At 42.7% G+C, this 16,552-nt stretch overlaps 2 protein-coding genes and 1 long non-coding RNA gene across 3 annotated transcripts; 2 read left to right on the plus strand and 1 right to left on the minus strand.

Annotated features, from left to right (window-relative positions):
* Positions 1-291: 291 nt before the first annotated feature.
* Positions 292-3,537, minus strand: LOC127909836 (uncharacterized). The gene is made up of 2 exons (XR_008072483.1): positions 3,201-3,537; positions 292-1,001 (listed from the first exon to the last, which is right to left on the minus strand). It is a non-coding gene; the product is annotated as an uncharacterized LOC127909836 (long non-coding RNA).
* On the plus strand, positions 3,534-12,731 carry LOC118399237 (elongin-A-like). The gene is made up of 12 exons (XM_035795155.2): positions 3,534-3,867; positions 5,133-5,189; positions 5,675-5,790; positions 5,910-6,451; positions 6,772-7,103; positions 7,321-7,432; positions 7,681-7,836; positions 8,542-8,639; positions 8,912-9,092; positions 9,235-9,364; positions 10,351-10,496; positions 10,674-12,731. Exons 1-12 carry the CDS (start codon positions 3,796-3,798, stop codon positions 10,733-10,735), a joined length of 2,004 nt encoding a protein of 667 aa, XP_035651048.1. The 5' UTR covers positions 3,534-3,795; the 3' UTR covers positions 10,736-12,731.
* Positions 12,732-13,312: 581 nt separating this feature from the next.
* Positions 13,313-16,408, plus strand: LOC118399251 (PITH domain-containing protein 1). Its single transcript, XM_035795180.2, has 6 exons — positions 13,313-13,655; positions 14,249-14,292; positions 14,410-14,487; positions 14,940-15,044; positions 15,257-15,365; positions 15,563-16,408. Exons 1-6 carry the CDS (start codon positions 13,464-13,466, stop codon positions 15,662-15,664), a joined length of 630 nt encoding a protein of 209 aa, XP_035651073.1. The 5' UTR covers positions 13,313-13,463; the 3' UTR covers positions 15,665-16,408.
* The last annotated feature ends 144 nt before the right edge of the window (positions 16,409-16,552 follow it).

Here is a 16,552-nt window from a genome sequence, read left to right on the forward strand (position 1 = left end):
GCACCCCCTCCCTACCCACCAAAAATACTCCATATGTGGCCAGCCCTCTGCTATCCTGCCCCCTTCAGTCACTCGGGTGGGCAGGCAGGAGAGGGGCTATTTTCTCTCTGTATGCTCAAGTTTCTGTGTTTGAACGGTTGTCTCACAGTCTCTCTCTCTCTGTGTTGTGTGTGTGTGTAAGAGGCTCTGGTGCTATTTTAACAAAGTAGAGGAAAAACTTGGAGTTGTGTTATGTTGACACACCGAACATGGCAGAGATTATATCAACAAGAAAGGATACATGCACTATGACACTGACAACAATATTATTTTATTTGTATTGATTATGAACACATTATGAATACATCTCAATACCAGTATTGTAAGGGTAATAATTAATGATGGTCAAATTAATTTCATGTTACATTTCTATCGGACCATAACAGTACATTATCACCAATATCATTATGATGACACAAAGATTATTAAAGACCCAATGCAGTAAAAACATGATTTCCTGTGCTTTATATACAGTTGAAGTCGGAAGTTTTCATACACTTAGATTGGAGTCATTAAAACTAGTTTTTCAACCACTCCACAAGTTGCTTGTTAACAAACTATAGTTTTGGCAAGTCGGTTAGGACATCTACTTTCAGCATGACAAGTCATTTTTCCAACAATTGTTTACAGACAGATTATTTCACTGTATCACAATTCCAGTGGGTCAGAAGTTTACATGCACTAAGTTCACTGTGCTTTTAAACAGCTTGGGAAATTCCAGAAAATGATGTCATGGCTTTAGAAGCTTCTGATACACTAATTGACATCATTTGAGTCAATTGGAGGTGTACCTGTGGATGTATTTCAAGGCCTACCTTCAAACTCAGTGCCTCTTTGCTTGACACCATGGGAAAATCATAAGAAATCAGCCAAGACCTCAGAAAAAATATGTAGACCTCCACAAGTCTGGTTCATCCTTGGGATGGGAGCAATTTCCAAATGCCTGAAGGTACCACGTTCATCTGTACAAACAATAGTATGCAAGTATAAACACCATGGGATCACGCAGCCGTCATTCTGCTCAGGAAGGAGACGCGTTCTGTGTCCTAGAGATGAACGTACTTTGGTGTGAAAAGTGCAAATCAATCCCAGAACAACAGCAAAGGACCTTGTGATGGTGCTGGAGGAAACAGGTACAAAAGTATCTATATCCACATTAAAACGAGTCCTATATCGACATAACCTGAAAGGCCGCTCAGCAAGGAAGAAGCCACTGCTCCAAAACTGTCATAAAAAAAGCCAGACTACGGTTTGCAACTGCACATGGGGACAAAGATCATACTTTTTGGAGAAATGTCCTCTGGTCTGATGAAACAAAAATAGAACCGTTTGGCCATAATGACTATAGATATGTTTGGAGGAAAAAGGGGACGGCTTGTAAGCCGAAGAACATCATCCCAACCATGAAGCAAAGGGGTGGCAGCATCATGTTGTGGGGGTGCTTTGCTGCTGGAGGGACTGGTGCATATCATACAAATAGATGGCATCATGAGGAATTAAAATGATGTGGATATATTGAAGCAACATCTCAAGACATCAGTCAGGAAGTTAAAGCTTGGTCGCAAATGGGTCTTCCAAATGGACAATGACCCCAGGCATACTTCCAAAGTTGTGGCAAAATGGCTTAAGGAAGCTGTGCCACCAGAGACTCTGGGTTGGAGCCCAGGCTCTGTCGCAGCCGGCCGCGACCGGGAGGTCCATGGGGCGACGCACAATTGGCCTAGCATCATCTGGGTTAGGGAGGGTTTGGCAGGTTGGGATATCCTTGTCTCATCGTGCACTAGCGAGATCGCTAGGTGTACGGTGTTTCCTCTGACACATTGGTGCGGCTGACTTACGGGTTGGATGTGTGCTGTGGTAAAAAGCAGTGCGTCTTGGTTGGGTTGTGTTTCGGAGGACGCATGGCTCTTGACCTTCGTCTCTCCCGAGCCCGGACGGGAGTTGTAGCAATGAGACAACAATTGGATACCACGAAGTTGGGGAGAAAAAGGGGCTATTTTTTTTTTAAATAATAAAAACAATTTTTTTAAATGGCTTAAGGACAACAAAGTCAAGGTATTAGAGTGGCTATCACAGAGCCCTGACCTCAATCCCATTGAAAATTTGTGAGCAGAACTGAAAAAGCATGTGCGAGCAAGGAGACATACAAACTCGATTCAGTTACAAACTCGATTCAGTTAAAAAAGCTTTGTCAGGAGGAATGGGCCAAAATTCACACAACTTATTGTGGGAAGCTTGTGGAATGCTACCCGAAATGTTTGACCCAAGTTAAACAATTTAAAGGCAATGCTACCAAATACAAATTGAGTGCATGTAAACTTCTGACACACTGGGAATGTGATGAAAGCAATAAAAGCTGAAGTAAATAATTCTCTCTACTATTATTCTGACATTTCACATTCTTAAAATAAAGTGGTGATCCTAACTGACCTAAGACAGGGAATTTTTACGAGGATTAAATGTCAGGAATTGTGAAAAACTGTGTTTAAATGTATTTGGCTAAGGTGTATATAAACTTCCAACTTCAACTGTATATTTCCATACTATGCGGTTGGAATAATACTGTTTAATTGTGAAAATTATGATAATGCCCTTTTAGTGTAAGAGCTATTTGAAAAGACTGCCTGAACGTTCAGCCTGTTTTGGTGGGATGGAGTTTGGCCAACCTGGTGACATCATCACCATGCTGTAAATTAGTTAATCAGATCAAATTTTATTGGTCACATACACATGGTTAGCAGATGTTAATGCGAGTGTAGCGAAATGCTTGTGCATCTAGTTCGGACCGTGCAGTAATATCAAGCAAGTAATCTATTTCACAACAACTACCTTATACACACACAAGTGTAAAGGAATGAATAAGAATATGTACATATAAATATATGGATGAGCGATGGCCGTGCAGCATAGGTAAGATGCAGTAGAGTACAGTATATACATATGAGATGAGTAATGTAGGGTATGTAAACATTATATAAAGTGCCATTGTTTAAAGTGACTAGTGATACATTTATTACATCCACATTTTAATTATTAAAGTGACTAGAGATTTGAGTCAGTGTGTTGGCAGGAGCCACTCAATGTTAGTGATGGCTGTTTAACAGTCTGGCCTTGAGATATAAGTTGTTTCTCGGGCCCAGCTTTGATGCACCTGTACTGACCTTGCCTTCTGGATGGTAGCGGTGTGAACAGGCAGTGGCTCGGGTAGTTGTTGTCCTTGATATTTTTGGGCTTCCTGTGACATCGGGTGGTGTCGGTGTCCTGGATAGCATGTAGTTTGCCCCCCGGTGATGCTTTGTGTAGACCGCACCACCCTCTGGAGAGCCTTACGGTTGTTGGCGGAGCAGATGCCGTACCAGGCGGTGATACAGCCCGACAATTGTGCATCTGTAAAAGTTTGTGAGTGTTTTCGGTGACAAGCCATATATATTCAGCCTCCTGAGGTTCACCACGCTGTCTGTGTGGGTGGACCATTTCGGTTTGTCCGTGATGTGTACGCCGAGGAATTAAAACCTTCCACATTCTCTACGAATAATTGTTTGGCCGAAATGATTTGATATTGAGATGAAAACGGCTGCATTGGATCTTTAATCCTCAAAGAGGTGTCTGGTTAATACTTTGTCAGCTGTTTTATTACGTAGTTCCGCCAATCTCCAAGTCAACTGTAGACTGCTGAGTGAAGCTGTGGAGAGGATGGCACTGACCCTATTCTGCTGAAATGAAGCAGCTTCCGGGCACAGGGCACCAGCAGTAAACATGGCGGAGGAGCTGTTGGAAGCGGTGGAGAGACTTCAGTCTCGGCTCTGCGAGAACTTAGAGCCTCGCAAGGTAATAATCGAAAGGCCCAGAATGAAATGGCAAGGTTGAAGCGGATGACTTGCGCCCACTAAACTGTTTTGAAATATTGTCGCATGGGAGGTAGTTCCGCTAATGTAGGTAGTTGCTGCTTTTTCTAAGAGCACGTCACGATATGTAGCCTAGCCAACTAACTGGGTTTCTTAACCATAGTTCATGTTAAGTTTAACCTAGTCCTCGAGCTACCTGCCGAGTCCGCAGAACTGTACTTTATGCCATGGAGTTATTGTAGCTAACGGACATTGACACTGGTAATAAAGTGCTAATAATGTAGTCAGCTAGCTAGTGTTAAAGAAACAACCACAAAAAGCGAAAGCGAAGAGCGGGCATGGCTAAAAGGGATCCAGCTTTTGTCAAATTAACGTCAGATTTGATTTTTCGAAGCAGGTTATGAGAATTTACGCAGCAGGTTAGAATTGACGTAGTAGGTTAGGCGGATTATGTTGTTTGTGAAAGGGGTTTAGAGTGAGTTTAAATGTAAAACATTTAAACTTTTGACGTTAATTTGACAAAAGATGGATTATTTCTAGACATGACCCCACAGCGATTGTATAAACTCCACAATCGAGCAACAGCAGCACGGGCCTAGTTATTAGATTGTTGCACTTCACTCAATGGATCAGTCCAAGTTTAAGGACAACAACAATACATTTGGTCGTAGTGCCTTACTGTGATATCGGCTGTGTCTCATTGAACAAAGCAATCCCTGCACACACTTCGATGTCGTGGTGGGTTTTTGTCAGCTGATCAACTTTAGTAAACACAACCACCTCTCCATATATGTGTAGTCAGCCTACCCCCACAACCCCCTTCAAATAGGCCACGGCAAGTCCTGATGACTCCATGACTGTGCAATTTAGGCAAAATTGGACTACACAAATATGAATCAAGCAAAGTCTGAAAGTACTACACAGTTTGACAGCCTACAAAGTCAAACTATCCATAAGCTTACACTTTTACACATACAGCACACACTTTTACACAGTAGACAAATGTCATCAATACTGTGATTATGTAAATATTGTTATGTGTCTTTATATTTCCATTCATTCAAAACATTGAATGAACCTGACCCGTTACCTTTCACAAACTATATCCTTCCCTTTGGCATACCTGAAGTGTGTGCTCTTTGCTAATGTGCAGACTGTTTGGCTCTTCTCAGAATCAGGCAAGCTAGGTCGATCAGTGCAGAGGATGTAGTAAGCACTCTGTAAATCTTCTGTATTGGTGCTATCTAGCTCCAGAAGACCCTCAAAAGGCTGGGGGAGCTGCCTATGACGGTGGATATCCTTGTGGTAAGATTTTGGAAACAGTGTATGCTCATGTCATGCTTATTCTTTCGTTAGTGCAAAATTGATCGTATCTCTTTCTTTAGTCTCCAAGACTGCACACATTGATTGCATTGCACCATAGTTCTTCACTCACCGCAGTGTTATTTAGAAGAGGAATCCAAGTACAGGCTCTGGTTTTACAGCAGGATGATGTGACCCTCTGCTCTACAGGAGTTGATTGTGCTGTTCAATATTGTCACGCAACCTTCAGAGCATGCTCACTTCCTTTTTATGATGGGCAATAGCGCTAATATGGTCTGTTTTATGTGCACTACTAAGTGTACAGGCCTGCTCACTTAACCATTAGAGTGCCTGAATCTATACAAACCACCCACGTTGCTCTCCAAACATGACCCACACGACACCAGTGTCAAAAACATAATGTACTGATAATGAGGACACCCGACTACTATCTATGGCATGCTTATATTTTATTCTCGCCGGTGCAGGAAACTGGAGTAGGAAAAACTGTGAATTCGTTCCGGAAACATGATCTTGCTGGAGATCTTGCGAAGAGCCTTGTGGCCAAGTGGAAGAAACTGGTTCCCACCCCGTCTGCTGAAAGGTACGTTATTACTGAGGGATTGGGGGACTTCTTCTGATTTGTCTTCTTCGTCTTATTCTCAGCGTATCGTCATCTGAATTCTACTGAAGTGTAGCTTTGTTTTTTGTTCTTCCTCACAGACCCGGCAACGCCAAGGACGTACGGACACATGCGCACTCTCACAGCTCTGAGGGAAGGGACGTAAGCCACAAACGTGTCCGGGAACTATCCCCAGAGGAGCCTCCTCATGTAGAGGAGGATGATGAAGAGGAGGAGATGATGATAGAGGAGGAAGAGGAAAGAGGCTACCGCACCAACTACTCCCCCTCCCCCCCCCAGCACCACTACAGCCCCCCACAGCTCAGCCATGGTGGCCAACGAGTGGGATACCAGTCTGAGGGCTACGAGAGCCCCATGGAGGAAGAGCCAGAGCCCGCGCCCAGCCTCCTTCACAAAGAGGTCCGACACACCAAACCACACAAAGAGCCTGGCAGGGAGCATCACGGTTCCCACGGCGACCGAGACGAGGAGAGGCGGCGACGTCATGTCCAGGCGAGCGGTGGTGGCGAAGGGAAGAAGCGCAGCGCGGAGAAGGAACCGCAGCACACTGGCAAGGCCTCCAAGCACAGTCGGCACTCCACCCCGCACGAGAGCAAGAAGGACAAGAGAGGTGGAAGTGATGGTGAGTGTGCTGCCAACTGAGTTGGCTGAGAATTTCGCTGTGACTTCTGTGTCATTATGACATTTACAGAGAGGGTGGTTCTCAAATGACAGCCTATTCCATAGATGCCTCTTTCAAGCTTTGAGTCAGTGTTGGGTTGCTGGCTTGTTAATAGATGGTTTTCCAGTCATGTATTATTTATTTAACCATGTTGGATAATGAGAACCATTTTCCCATTAACCTGTTCCCTAAAGATGTGGGTTGTCTCTCACCCACTTCTCTCTTTTAAAAAAACTACATCCCATTAACATCATTCCCTCCTTGTTCTCCTTAATCTCTAGGGAGGTCACGTGAGCCTAGGGACTCCCCTGTATTAGTCCAAGTGACTGAGGAGCAGGCAGAAGAGGCATTTGATACCCCCACCATGTCGTTTGAATCCTTCCTCACATATGACGCCCCTACACCCACTAAGAAGAAGAAGAAGCCCGGCAGCAGCAGTCGGCCCTCCTCCCACCACCACACACCTCCTCGTCCGCCTGTCCAGCCCTCGCCTGCTGCTCCTTCCTCCTCCAAGGAGTCCAAGCCCAGCAAGGCCAATGGGAGCCGCAGCAAAAGGGCTGATCCAGCCCAGAACCCGACAGCAACGACTCCGGTGCCTGAGAAACGGCGGAAGGTAAGAACAGACCTACATTGACCTTTTCTTCTCGCAAGATGCGTATGTTCAATTGGAGAACGTTATATTTGCTGTCATATTTTTGGGCTGCGGGACAGTAAGTCCTCACAATCCACCTTTCTGTATGTTTTTATTAACCAGGTGCCCTGACCCTGATGTTCTCATTATGAGAGTCCTTGTTCTCAGGTTCTTGACTGCACTCTTTCTTTTACCTCAGGTGGTCGAGGTTGTGTCCATGCTTCCTGATATATCTCTGCCGGCCATCCAGCCTTTCTACAGACCTCTGCCTTCCATTGATCTCACACCATTGTCTCCTCAGCGGCGTAAAGGTACTTATTGTTTTTTTATGTTGGTTCTTTCGCACTGTGTGGGTGCGTTCTAATGTCCATACAAGTGTACAACTGAGAATGCATTGGTTCATTCTATGTAGTATGCTGGAGTGTAAGTACAGTTTGTGTTTTGGACTTGTCTGTCCTTTGGGGACATTTATACATTTGTGTTTATTCTCTAGGCCTAATAAATGTATTTGTGATTGTCAGCAATTTTTCATGTTTAACTTTTGGCTTCTTTCCTGCAGGTCCTGTGTCAAATGACGCCGAGGAGGACACCGGCTTCACTGGGAGACGCTTTAACTCTAAAATGACGGTCTACTCGGGTTCAAAGACGTCCTATCTGCCTAAGATGATGAGTCTGTACGAGCAGTGCATCCGGGTGCTTCAAAACAACATTGACTGTGAGTGTTGTCTCCTAGCGACACTGTGAATGCCATGTAATGGCGTCGTTATCATAATGCTTAGGTTTTATTTCAGTTTCTGTTACCACATTTGGTTAGTTTAGTCAAGTGTACATTTTTTGTTAATGTAGTACACCTAACATCTCTCAAAAGAGAGAAGGCAAAGGCATGGATCACTGAACCCATTTTATAATGGGCTGTTGTTCAAACACCACCAACTTTTTTTATTTTTATTTTTATTTTTTTTAACCTTTATTTAACCAGGCAAGTCAGTTAAGAACATATTCTTATTTTCAATGACGACCTGGGAACAGTGGGTTAACTGCCTGTTCAGGGGCAGAACGACAGATTTGTACCTTGTCAGCTCGGGGGTTTGAACCTTCCGGTTACTAGTCCAACGCTCTAACCACTAGGCTACGCTGCCGCCCCTTAATTGTCTTGTGGATTCTTGTGGCTGCTGGTCCACTTCGATCCACTTTCTCACGGTTTTAAAATAATTTAAACCAAAACTAAGAGCAACACGTGACTTCCTCTTTAACATTACACCCACATTGAACACTGACTGTTAGTGTGACTGTTATGTATTCTAACCACAGTGCTGTCCATGCTATATCCACGCTATCATTCTTTATCTGCGAGATACTTAACACCCTGCTGATTGTGTGAGTCTGTATAATGAGATGCTTACTGTATGTTTTTTTCCAGCAATTGATGAGGTGGGAGGTGTGCCATTTGAGATTCTGGAACCAGTACTAGAGCGATGCACCCCAGAACAGCTTTACCGCATTGAGCAGTGCAATCAGGTAACACACACAATCAAAGTAGCGTCTCACACATGAACGCACAAACCGTCACCCAGTACGAGATGGTCAGTGAGCATGTAGTACACAAGCTGTCATACTCTGCCAAGACACACTGTATACCAGGAACAACCTAGGTGAAGTGTAAAAACAAAAACATGACTCCTAACTGTTAGGCTTTGAACAATGAATGGTGTTTACTCTCCCTACTAAATTGTAGGATATATTTCATGTAAAAACGTGATCAATTTGAACCCTTTTTCTTTTCCCCTCAGTGTTTTATGGAGGACTCTGATGAGCTTTGGCATCGCCACTGCCAGCGGGACTTCAAGCGTGAGACGCCCCAGGAGTACGAGTCGTGGCGGGAGATGTACCTGCGGAAGCACGACGAGCGGGAGGAGCGCCTTCGCAAGCTCACCCAGAACATCAGTTCGGCCCATGCCAACAAGCCCAAAGGTTCTTTCCCTACATCCTATCTATGAGCTGAATTCTACTATAGCGTAGTTATTACTAGGAGTTATTGTTATCAATGAAAGTGTACAGAGGGTGTTGATTTTGAGTGAGCATGTGTTTTATGTGTGTGTATTTTTCCTGGCAGGTCGACAGGTTAAAATGGCATTTGTGAACTCCGTCGCCAAACCTCCGCGTGATGTCCGCCGGCGACAGGAGAAGTTTGGCACCACAAGCACCTCCACTGCCAGCTCCACCGCAGCTGCAGCTCCGATCAAGTATGTGGACACTAGTGTGCATATCACTATCACACACTGCATAGTAGTGCACACTCTTCATGTTGGCACTACCATGTTTATTTTTTCCTACTTACATTTCCATATACGAAGACATGATTGGCTGAGTGGTAACTTTATTTGCTAACACGTCATTCAGACTCTCAAACTTATTCTCAAAGGTCCACTAAATCATATTTTAATCTACAAATTGACCGTTCTGATTCTATGTGAATTGTTGCAATGTCATCATGGGGAACCAAGTTCACGCGGAGGGGTTACGATTCCTAACGTACATTGAATTAAAATGCGAATCTCGCCCTGACGTGTTCTGGACTATCCGACCTTGCAGGATGACACATAGCTTCAGGGATGCCAGAGTAGCCAGAGATATTGTTAAACTGAAAGGGCAAGAGAGAGAAGCCACAGATTTTCCGTTGTGAGGCTCGAAGAGCATATACAAACATTCTGGAATTTCTTTCATGTCCCCACCACCATCAAACACTTTGTTATATTGCCACTTACATTTTCATATACGCAGAAATGCTTGGCTGATTGCTAATTTAAGATGATATGTACTACATCATATTTGCATCAAAATTTGATCCAAATATGTTTTGTTTGAGGAATGAACAGTCATAAGATATTAAAAAGGTTCAACACAATGGAGGATGAAATGGAAGAGACATTCTGACGTGTTCTGGACGTTCCGACCTTGCAGGATGACATTGTGAAAGCTAGGTGGGGAAAATAAAACGAGACAGTTGTTCAATCTGAGGATATAGCAGCTATGCTACATGAGTAAAAAAGAGCGCATAGAAACTTTCTTGAAATGTTCCTCGCATTGCTTACTAGTTTTCTGAGTATTCAGAGATGGCGCATATAATGCCCCCCAGATTTGAAAAACACTATTAAAACTATACTGTTTTTTATTTTATATTTCTGTACACTGATTGGATTTACCTTCCTGTTTTTATTTGATTTTTTAGAATAAGGCCAGCCTTGTCGTATAGCTCTCACTCGGATGAGCCCAGCCACTCCTCCTCTCACGACAGTCCCCCTGAGACTTCTCGCTCCTCAGGCCCCAGCGGTGGGGGTGGCCCCAGCGCCAGAGACAACAAACCACAGGTCAAAAGTCAGTATCGTGTGTGTGTGTGTGAGAAAATATGTTCAGATATTTCTATCAGACCCAACATGCATGTAAAACAAAAGTACTTTCCTGATTTAAAACGTGTTGACTTTAATCTCTGAGAGGACATGTCTGCGTGGTTAACTTTTCTGTTTTAAAATGTCACGTCTGTTTGTCTTGCAGAAATTGCCCCCATGATGGCCAAAACTATCAAAGCTTTCAAGAACAGATTCTCCCGCCGATAGAGCTTGAGAGAGATGAATGTATGACGTGATTGAGAGGAGAGGAAGAGATTGTAGGAGCTAAGATCTTTTTAATTCAATGAATTATGGGTAATCTACAAATGCCCACCAGACATGTGCACACACATACAGTCGTGGCCAAAAGTTTTGAAAATGAATATACATTTTCAAAGTTTGCTGCTTCAGTGTCTTTAGATATTTTTGTCAGATGTTACTATGGAATACTGAAGTATAATTTCATAAGTGTCAAAGGCTTTTATTAACAATTACATGAAGTTGATGCAATGAGTCAATATTTGCAGTGTTGACCCTTCTTTTTCAAGACCTCTGCAATCCGCCCTGGCATGCTGTCAATTAACTTCTGGGCCACATCCTGACTGATGGCAGCCCATTCTTGCATAATCAATGCTTGGAGTTTGTCAGAATTCGTGGGGTTTTGTTTGTCCACACACCTCTTTAGGATTGACCACAAGTTCTCAATGGGATTAATAAGGTCTGGGGAGTATCCTGGCCATGGACCCAAAATATATATGTTTTGTTCCCCGGGCCACTTAGTTATCACTTTTACCTTATGGCAAGGTGCTCCATCATGCTGGAAAAGGCCTTGTTCGTCACCAAACTGCTCCTTGATGGTTGGGAGAAGTTGCTCTCAGAGGATGTGTTGGTACCATTCTTTATTCATGGCTATGTTCTTAGGCAAAATTGTGAGTGAGCCCACTCCCTTGGTTGAGAAGCATCCCCACACATGAATGGTCTCAGGATGCTTTACTGTTGGCATGACACAGGACTGATGGTAGCGCTCACATTGTCTTCTCCAGACAAGCTTTTTTCGGGATGCCCCAAAAAAATCGAAAAGGGGATTCATCAGAGAAAATGACTTTTCCTCAGCAGTCCAATCCCTGTACCTTTTGCAGAATATCAGACTGTTCCTGATGTTTTTCCTGGAGAGAAGTGGCTTCTTTGCTGCCTTTCTTGACACCAGGCCATCCTCCAAAAGTGTTTGCCTCACTGCGTGCAGATGCACTCACACCTGCCTGCTGCCATTCCTGAGCAAGCTCTGTACTGGTGGTGCCCTGATCCCGCAGCTGAATCAACTTTAGAAGACGGTCCTGGCTCTTGCTGGACTTTCTTGGGCGTCCTGAAGCCTTCTTCACAACAATTGAAGTTCTTGATGATCTGATAAATGGTTGATTTTAGGGGCAATCTTACTGGTAGCAATATCCTTGCCTGTGAAGCCCATTTTGTGCAAAGCAATGATGACGGCACATGTTTCCTTGCTGGTAACCATGGTTGACAGAGCAAGAACAATCATTCCAAGCACCACCCTCCTTTTGAAGCTAAGACAGCAGACTTTGTGAAAAATAATATTTGTGTCATTCTCAAAACTTTTGGCCACGACTGTACACACACACACACACAGATTTTCTCCATTATTTTAGCGTTTCTTAAATACACACACAATTATGTCCTCCATTTTTAAATGTTCCCAGATAGACCCTGGCAAACAAACACACAGACAAAATATTTCAAATGCGAAACTAGTAATTTGTTACAAGTTCATACACTACAGAGGAACTCTGACACAGACAGAACTATGCTTTATTATGGTACGCATAAGTTAAGACATCAAATGACAGTGCTGTTACAGGCAGCATGTTTTTACGTACAATTGAATAGACCCATTTTATTCCAGTGCATCCACACCTTGTTTTCTTACTGTGTTCAGTGTTGAACCACATGTGCATCCCTACTTTTATCTGGTTCACTGTGAGGAATGAAGTGAGTGCGGAAAGAGGAAAACACAAAAAGGGAGAAAGAGGAGAGAGGAAGTGATAGGACCCTGCAGCTTCACTCTTATGTATTTATTTTAATCTCTGGGACCTCTGGCTCCCCCTGAACCTGGATCCAAATGGATGTGGATGAAATAGTAATTTTAATAGATTTTAATAAATGTTATATGGACATTTTCAATAAAATTGACATTTTGCCCTCAAATGTATTCATGTTCTATTGTGTCTTGTGTTGATGTTGAAATGAAAGAGAAAACCACTGCTCAAATCTAGCAAGGGAGCCTGTCCACAGTGCACTGAATAAGTTGCTGTATGTAGTAGGGTACATTCTGTATTCCCAGCACTATTGAGAACATAGAGAATATGTAATTGTTCAACTTAATATTGTATCACTGACTGTAATAATGACTACTGAAAGAAACATGCGATGGATGTTGGGTCCAAAACAAGTGAGAGCAGCTTTCCACTAGACAAGGATCAAATATCAGTTATGAGTTTTACAGGTTTGTGTGCTTGGGTCATGGCATAAACCCTGTCAATTTCTACAATCTTAAAATGTGATTTTTAAACATAACCTTAACCACACTGCTAACCTTATGCCTAACCTTAAATATCAAAAAGCACATTTTTGTAGCCAATTTTGACTGGAATCTGATTTTTTGGGTATGAAAGCTAGTAAACAAATAGCTAGTGGAAACCCTGTGCTTGTTCATTGGTGTTGGCCAGGCCAATCAGAGAGCACGTTGATGTTCTGCATCTGTACGTCCATCTTGATTGGCTATTAACGTACATGTGGTTTTGAAAGGTTTCCTCTCCAGAATGTTGTGGAGAAGTGAAACCAGCCAGGTCAGTCTGAAACAAACAACTTAGCTAGTTCGACAGCTCCTATCATCACCAGCTAGGACGTACATTTCTCTAAAGTGCGATATTTAGTACCTGTGATGTCTGGTCACGGCCATGGTGGGCACAGCCACGGCTGCTGTGAAGACGAGCATGAGCCAGCGGAACGGGGCCTGGAGTATGCACTGTATCAGCGCATTGACATCGAGAAACTGCAGTGTCTCAACGAAACAAGAGAAGGCGATGGGAAACTCGTGTTTAAACCATGGGATCAACGGACTGACAGGGAGAAGGTAATGTTGTCGACTATTTGCATGTATAGTACATCTCAATGTAACCATTTTTGAGGGTGTAGAAGCCCTGAATTATCTGAAATTATGAAACTCAGCTGTGGCAGCTGCCATTTTGGCTCCTCGGTAAAACAAAACGTTGCAAAAAGGTATCGCGTAATCGTCAAGGGAAATTGGTATGCAGCGATACTGCAGTTGTCAAGTAAAGGCCAGACTGGATGATATGATGCGTCCTTCCAGAAGTCCATGATACACATTCACTTGTAATATTAAAAACCCATGTTGACTTGTTCTGTACACTGAACGAAATATGTAACTTACACAGGTGGTGGAACATTTTGGTGTCAGTGAACTTTTCTTTAGAGCTGATCTGGGCCTCTTCCATTAGTGAAAGCCAATTTCTCATAACCTTTCTAATGTGATTGGTTTAGGCTGGGTTTCTGTACAGCACTTTGATATATCAGCTGATGTAATGAGGGCAATATAAATGCATCTTATTTTAGATTTGATGAAGGCCCACTTAACTTTCTCATACCTGTTATGTGAAACGTTTTCTCTCATTTAATTCTCTGGAAATGGTCTCTAAACCTCTGTAGTTTGTTGAGAGTGATGCTGATGAAGAGCTCCTGTTCAACATCCCGTAAGAACCCCACCCCTCAACCCCCTTTTCACCCTTTCTAATCTTGTAATATTAACTTAAAACTTGTTTCATCATATTGTGTTTTATGCATCCTGTCACAAATCATATTTTTCTCAGGTTCACTGGAAGTGTCAAGCTGAAAGGGATAATCATCGCCGGTGAAGACGATGAATCGCATCCTGCTGAAATGAGACTGTGAGTACTGTTTCTGCCTTTCAGAAACACCTCGGGTCCTGACTGTGGGATTGCATTGAGCCAGTGTAGCATGTATCAACTCACTCTGAGATTTGATATGATGCATATTACTCAAGACTCAACCAGGGGAGTATTCGTTTTTTACAAAACAGGTCACAACAGAAAATGTTTTGCAGTGAGTTTCTATTGGACAGATTCAGGTCGTTTTGTTCTGTTTGCTTTTGTTTGGTTCATAGTGAATACACCCCCAGCTCTGGGCAAACTGAAAGAGCAAGTAGCTAACATATTGCTCTGTCATTGACATTTGACTCACTCTTCACACGGTGAGACAAGATAGCTAGTGACAATTAGCTATGTTCTGCTACATTGGCATGGAAATGCATGTATTTATTGTCACCATGTGTGGTTTTGATAACTGTTTGTCACTTTGTGTTGTTGCATTGTCCGTGTAGGTACAAGAACATACCCCAAATGTCCTTTGATGACACAGGCAGAGAACCTGAACAAGCCTTCCGTCTCAATAGAGATCCACTGGCTCAGCTGGAATACCCAACTAAGTAAGAGCAATAGTATTGTTTTCCCAGAAAAAAATGGTTTGGTCACTGCTCACCCATAGACTATTTCCGAGGCAAGATAACAAAACCTTTGTACATTTTTAAAATAAATAAATAAATAAATAAAAAATCACATTTCAGTTTACTGTGCCTGAGTACCCACCCAACCTAAAAACCCACTAAACGAATAAACCCTGAATTATCATTCTTTCCAGGATTGCCCGTTTCTCCAACGTTAATCACTTGTCCATTCACATATCACGGAACTTTGGGACAGAGTCCACACGGGTCTACTACATTGGGCTGAGAGGGGAGTACTCCCAGGTGAGAACAAATGAGACCCACCTCCAGTAAATTATCTGAGGTGCTGAATGTTTTATTTGTTTCTTATCGTTCTATTGATTTGCAGAATTATGTTTCACTTTTGTATCAGGCTTTACTTTGACTGTTCCATGTTGTCCATTTGTGAAATGGCAAAACACCTCACCTCTGTCTCATCTGTTTTGATTTCTTCCTCCCAGGCTCACAGACATGAAGTGACTATCTGCAACTACGAGGCGTCCGCTAACCCTGCAGACCATAAAGTCGACAGCATCATCCCACAAACAAATTTCATCTCCTGAGAGAATGGAGGGGTGGGAAAGTTGCATTGACAGATATGGGTCAAAAGGAAGTGGTGATGGATACTTAGGCCTGGTGGGTGAACTTTCTTATTGGAGGTCAGGTATGACTAATACTGAATATCAGTGTCTAATCTGGATTTGCTCAGTTGCACTTATTGTACCACAAACAGTGGAGGCTGAAAGGAGTGAGTCAGTTTTCATTTGGGTAATGACTACATTTAACGCCGCTCACTGGCAACCCTGTGATAAAGCATCAAAAGCTTCAGTGCTTTTATCTAAAATATATCTGGATACTGTGCCACCTAGTGGTTTGTTGTAATATGACAACTTGTCTCAGCAAAACTGGAACGACTCCAATGCAGTGGGAGATCACTCATATTCTTTCTCATCCAAGCTCTGAATGGTTTAGCAATAATGTGAACATTTTGACACAACCAAAGTAGATCAGCATAAGGTTTTCATTTGAATAGATTAGATTTGACCCATATACCCAAGTGACTTGCTCACTGTACCACACGGCTTCCTTTGACACTCGCCAAACACAAAAGCTGTTTCACTCTGATTTCATTGCATTATTAATGAGCTGTCACATTGCTGCCAGTGGCTGAATGTGATTGCTTTGTTCGACATGTTGGGAATTTGAGGAAAATGCTGTATGCCTAGTCTAAGGAATAGAAAATGTCCTCTGCTGTTGTGTGTGATGTAATTATTTGAAGAATAAAGATGTTATACATAAGAAAATAATAGTATTACATTTTTTTATTGTGAGAATAGAATCGTATTGAAATGTAGATTTTGGAGTGCTAAAAGGCTACAGTATTGTTATTTGTATTGAAAATATGCTCTTTGGATTTGGTAGTGCAATATGCACTAAGCAAATATTTTATA

The sequence above is a fragment of the Oncorhynchus keta genome, chromosome 20 (genome assembly GCF_023373465.1).
Source record: "Oncorhynchus keta strain PuntledgeMale-10-30-2019 chromosome 20, Oket_V2, whole genome shotgun sequence".
Taxonomy (NCBI): domain Eukaryota; kingdom Metazoa; phylum Chordata; class Actinopteri; order Salmoniformes; family Salmonidae; genus Oncorhynchus; species Oncorhynchus keta.

Bases quoted from the DNA above. Each gene is read 5' to 3' on its own strand.
- LOC118399237 (XM_035795155.2), top strand. From the start codon at position 3,796: ATGGCGGAGGAGCTGTTGGAAGCGGTGGAGAGACTTCAGTCTCGGCTC. The intron at 3,868-5,132 runs GTAATAATCGAA...GGTGCTATCTAG, and splicing joins AGAACTTAGAGCCTCGCAAG to CTCCAGAAGACCCTCAAAAG. The intron at 7,837-8,541 runs GTGAGTGTTGTC...GTTTTTTTCCAG, and splicing joins GCTTCAAAACAACATTGACT to CAATTGATGAGGTGGGAGGT.
- LOC118399251 (XM_035795180.2), top strand. From the start codon at position 13,464: ATGTCTGGTCACGGCCATGGTGGGCACAGCCACGGCTGCTGTGAAGAC. The intron at 14,488-14,939 runs GTGAGTACTGTT...TTGTCCGTGTAG, and splicing joins CATCCTGCTGAAATGAGACT to GTACAAGAACATACCCCAAA. The intron at 15,045-15,256 runs GTAAGAGCAATA...CATTCTTTCCAG, and splicing joins CAGCTGGAATACCCAACTAA to GATTGCCCGTTTCTCCAACG.